The sequence below is a fragment of the Notothenia coriiceps genome, unplaced genomic scaffold (genome assembly GCF_000735185.1).
Source record: "Notothenia coriiceps isolate Sejong01 unplaced genomic scaffold, NC01 NC01_scaffold00020465, whole genome shotgun sequence".
Taxonomy (NCBI): domain Eukaryota; kingdom Metazoa; phylum Chordata; class Actinopteri; order Perciformes; family Nototheniidae; genus Notothenia; species Notothenia coriiceps.
The window spans coordinates 1-4,703 of NW_011353166.1; the positions used below are offsets into that span (position 1 = coordinate 1).

Here is a 4,703-nt window from a genome sequence, read left to right on the forward strand (position 1 = left end):
CCTATCCCCCTGTGTGCCTTGGCAATTTCAGGACACGCCCATTATGCTTAGGAGTTTCTCCTAAATTCGCCAGTTAGGAGCTACTTTTAGCCCTAAAATCCTTTGTGAATACGGCCCCTGATTTCTAAATTGTATTGCAGTAAAGTATACAAGTATTTGCACCAAAATATACTTAAACTACCAAACGTAAAACTATTCGTTCTGCACAATGACCCATTTCATAATAATAAAAGGACATAATAGTATCAGCTAAATGTACTTCAAGTACCAAAAGTAAAATAGTCGTTATTCAGAATGGAAGTTTTTTTCACAGTATTATATCATTATGGCTATTATATTATCCTGTTTTAATGCAACAAGAGATTATAGAATGGTACTTTTCTCGGTGCGGACCAAATTTAGATACTTGAAAATACTGTGCAATATACCAGCATATCATGTGTTTTTACATTTACAAAGAAAATCTCAGTTTTAAATGGATCAACAAGTACCACTCAACTGTAGTGGAGTAGAAGTATAAAGTAGCTTTAAACGGAAATACTCAAGTAAAGTACAAATATCTAAAAAAACTACAGTACTTTAGTAAATGTACTCCGTTACTTTCCACCACTGGATTTGTTTGTAGATATTGGAGGGTTAAACATAATGTTAATAGTATTGATAATAGTTCTAATCATAAATGCACTGTGACGCACTATTAAAATGAATTTAAAATTCACATTGGTGTCACATCACTGACACACATTAATATAACACGAAATAAGTCTAAAAACGTCCAATGGGCAGGAGGAAGTACAAACTGTACCATGATCTGGGTTTACTTCGTCCCGGTTTAATGGATGTGTTTTATTAGTTTTCTACTTTCAAGAAGTGGGGAACTGTTTGCCGCTGATGATTATTTGTGCCCGTAGTAACATTACTTTGCTACACTACCTAACTAACAGGAATGCTGTGCATTACTTTTTGAATGATTAATTCATTAAAATGTTGATGAAACAGAGGAAGGAAGCAGTACCCACCGTCCTCCCAGCTTGAGATGTGTCCCACCAGCAAGCAGTGCAGCAGCCCGGTGACACAGGCCTTCATCCCGCGGGCTGTCCGGACCATGGAGCTGTAGAAGAACCGGCCTGACTCTCTGATGAAACTCACTGAGCTGCACTACGAGTAACGATCAGCTAACTAGTTATGTTACGTATTGCGCCGAGGCTTCGGAACGTGTGTCGAGTAATCCCCGAAGCTTTTTGTTAAGCATGTATCGAGGCTTGTATCGTTTTGGGCCAGTGACGTCACAGATGACAAACGAAGCCTGGCTGCCCCTCAATACCACGTGACTGCTTCAGAATGTGCTTTACATCGGTTGACAGCTAACGACCGCTGCCACTAACCATGGACCTGAGAGCTCAACTTCCGTGTTACGTCATCTGTGGTTGTTTTCGCAACCAATGGGGGACTTGCACGAGTGCAGCAGATCATTTCGTCATTCAATAACAGTAGGATGTAAATGTGGGAAATAGTTTAATAATGAAAAAGTATTCTATTTTAAACGATGGAGCCTTCTGCACTGCGTGATATTACATGAAGTCGAATGATTTGGGTTAGAGAGGACTTTCTACATTAAGCACGACCCAACTCCGCACCAAGGTGCAGTAACGTTTCCTGAAATGACAATAACAGAGCAGTAGTAAAAATCTGATCTTTTATTTGTTCTATCACCCATTTTTCAGCCCACATTATTACATTTCTGCTATAAGTTAGATATTTACATCATTCAAGGCCCTTCACAAAATGCAATTATGATTGATCTTTACAAAGAAATCTATTTACATTGTACAAAACATTGCATACATCATCAGCCATTCACCAAACCCTCTTTACCTTGCAAAACAAACCAAAACCCCCACATTATCTTCATGAAGAATGAACCCCCACCCCATTAAGTGTAATTGTGTCAATTTCTCACTTCTATAATTTCCAACCCAAACCACACATTTTTCCTTTCATTATCAGACAGACAGTTACTAGGTGAAAGACAGCTGGTCAGCAACTGATCTTCTCATCAGGACTGTCAGTAAGGCAGGTCAGATCACTGTTCTCAGATGTGTTCTCCTTAGGTTCCTCTTAAGCCTCGCATTGTCAGTGGACGGTGATGGAAGCCAATGGAAAACAAAATAAGTTATAGGCAACCAATACAATTAAGTTTAAGGCATGGCACACTAACAATGGACCTTGAGATGCTTTAGGGAAACAAACACTGTATAGTTTGCTTTATATTCAACTTTTTAATTGAATCCTGCTTATTCAATAATCAAATTAAGCCGTTGGAGTACTGTACTAGTTGCAAGCTAGAATGGCCCTTTAGTTGGAGATGAAAAAACCCTCTAGAGTGCAAATGTGAAGAACAAGCAAAAACAATTTAACATTGACACAGGTTAGTGTCAGCATGTTCAGCACGTGTCTTCCATCTCTGGGTTAGGGTTCGGGTTAGGGTTAACCTTCCCTGGAGGAAGGTTGCTGTATTTTCACTGACATGGTGAAATTGCCTATGGGCTTTTTTGAAAGAGATGGCTGAACAGGGCCAAGCAGAAGAATAGTTACAGATGGTCGTCCTTACATGTTGATTGTTTAAATACACAAAACAAGCCGAAACGTAAACATTCATGGGACCAACCAGCATCACCTGCTGCACTGATGAATCCTCCACCAATAAAAAAGACTCTTTGGTAGGTGAGCTAACAGTTGATTGGAAGGTCTAATAAGAGCATGACTGTTCAATAGCCAGGGTAGATTTTGATTTCTTGAATCAATGTAGTGGTTTAGAAAAGACCTGAGAGCCAAAGACCAAAAGAACAGAAAGAACGAGTGAAAAACCAACAGTATGAAGGACAGAGACAGAGCAGGTTTCCAGTTGTACTTCTGCCACCTGGATTGTCTGTGTAATGCATGAGCTTATGGAGCAACAGTTCCAACCAACTGTTTTTGGTTGAAGCTGTTAAAAGTCAAAACTCAGTATTTTTCATTGAGAAGCACTGACACTGACTGGCTCAAATCAAACACATGATTTCTTCAAAGGACAGTATCTGCTGGCTTTATCTGTAAACGATGAGTACGGATGTGTTTTTAAGTGGTTCTCCTTGTGCCAGTGGTGTTCAGACAGCCACTATGTTATTCATCTCCCATTTCTGAGTGGTTTTACTGTTGTCACAGTCTGCTATGAAGACTTTGTGGAGCAGGTCGGAGCGGTCCAGACATTTCCCTGTGAGGACAGAAAAAGACGAAGGTTAAGCTTAGTGTTTGATGGGATTCAAGCAACCTTCCCATATGAATCCCTGAAATGAAACCCAATCAGAAGAGGGTTTGCACTCCAATATTGATCTGATTAGTGATGCTACACTTGAGAACATTTGAGGTGGTGGCTCAGAGGCTTGTTTTTAATACTTCACCTGCGATGCTTTGTCCTTCAACAGGTGAAAGGTTCAAACAGATCCAAACCACGATGGTCACTGATAACTAAAATGAGTGCATTTATGCAATTTTTTAAGACTCTTTTACCATTGCCAGGTAAGACTTATGCCAACACGCCACATAGCATTGCACTGAAAAGGGATCATAATGAGCAACTCAGGTGCTGCGTTTCCATCATAGCCAATCAGAGATAAAGCGGATGAATGCCTGTGAAAGATTTGTTGAATAGACTAGAACATTAATGATGGAAGTATATGGTGGCCATGTCAATGCTCATTCACAAGTCCTAATACACATTACGTTTAAATAAATGAATGGTTTTGTTCCTGATTTATGACTAGAACAACTTGACACATTGTTGTGAGCTGCACCTGAAATTAACCTGCAGGTTTCAATTGGAGCTGACAAAAATGGTGATGGACCAAGACAAAAGCATTGTTCTCTCCACTCAAAAGCGCTGTGCACTCAATCTCCTTTGAATTGGTGAGGATGATTTATAGTGATGAAAATGAATTACTGTGTGGAAAATGTATGAACACTTGAAGATTTTTACCTGTTGGCATATGAGTGAACCGATGGAGATCCTGGAAAGAGAGAGAAGGTGAGTCCTATATTCAACAATTTCAACTTTGTGTGCATGTGTATTTGTATATGTACAGTGGGGCAAAAAAGTATTTAGTCAGCCACCAATTGTGCAAGTTCTCCCACTTAAAAAGATGAGAGGCCTTTAATTTTCATCCTAGGTATACCTCAACTATGAGAGACAAAATGAGAAAAAAAAAAAATCCAGAAAATCACATTGTCTGATTTTTAAAGAATTTATTTGCAAATTATGGTGGAAAATAAATATTTGGTCAATAACAAAAGTTCATCTCAATACTTTGTTATATACCCTTTGTTGGCAATGACAGAGGTCAAACGTTTTCTGTAAGTCTTCACAAGGTTTTCACACACTGTTGCTGGTATTTTGGCCCATTCCTCCATGCAGATCTCCTCTAGAGCAGTGATGTTTTGGGGCTGTCGCTGGGCAACACGGACTTTTAACTCTCTCCAAAGATTTTCTATGGGGTTGAGATCTGGAGACTGGCTAGGCCACTCCAGGACCTTGAAATGCTTCTTACGAAGCCACTCCTTCGTTGCCCGGGCGGTGTGTTTGGGATCATTGTCATGCTGAAAGACCCAGCCACGTTTCATCTTCAATGCCCTTGCTGATGGAAGGAGGTTGTCACTCAAAATCTCAC

General features: G+C 39.8%; 1 protein-coding gene across 1 annotated transcript in view; it reads right to left on the reverse strand.

The window, feature by feature from the left end:
• Positions 1-1,682: 1,682 nt before the first annotated feature.
• LOC104952712 (N-acetylgalactosaminyltransferase 7-like) overlaps positions 1,683-4,703 on the reverse strand; it is a gene marked incomplete at its 5' end in the record, with an annotated part of 10,493 nt that continues 7,472 nt past the window's right edge. Inside the window, 3 exons of the mRNA XM_010779577.1 lie at positions 1,683-3,253; positions 4,016-4,046; positions 4,567-4,572. Coding sequence (XP_010777879.1) covers positions 3,147-3,253; positions 4,016-4,046; positions 4,567-4,572 — 144 coding nt within the window. The remainder of the gene's footprint in view (positions 3,254-4,015; positions 4,047-4,566; positions 4,573-4,703) is intronic.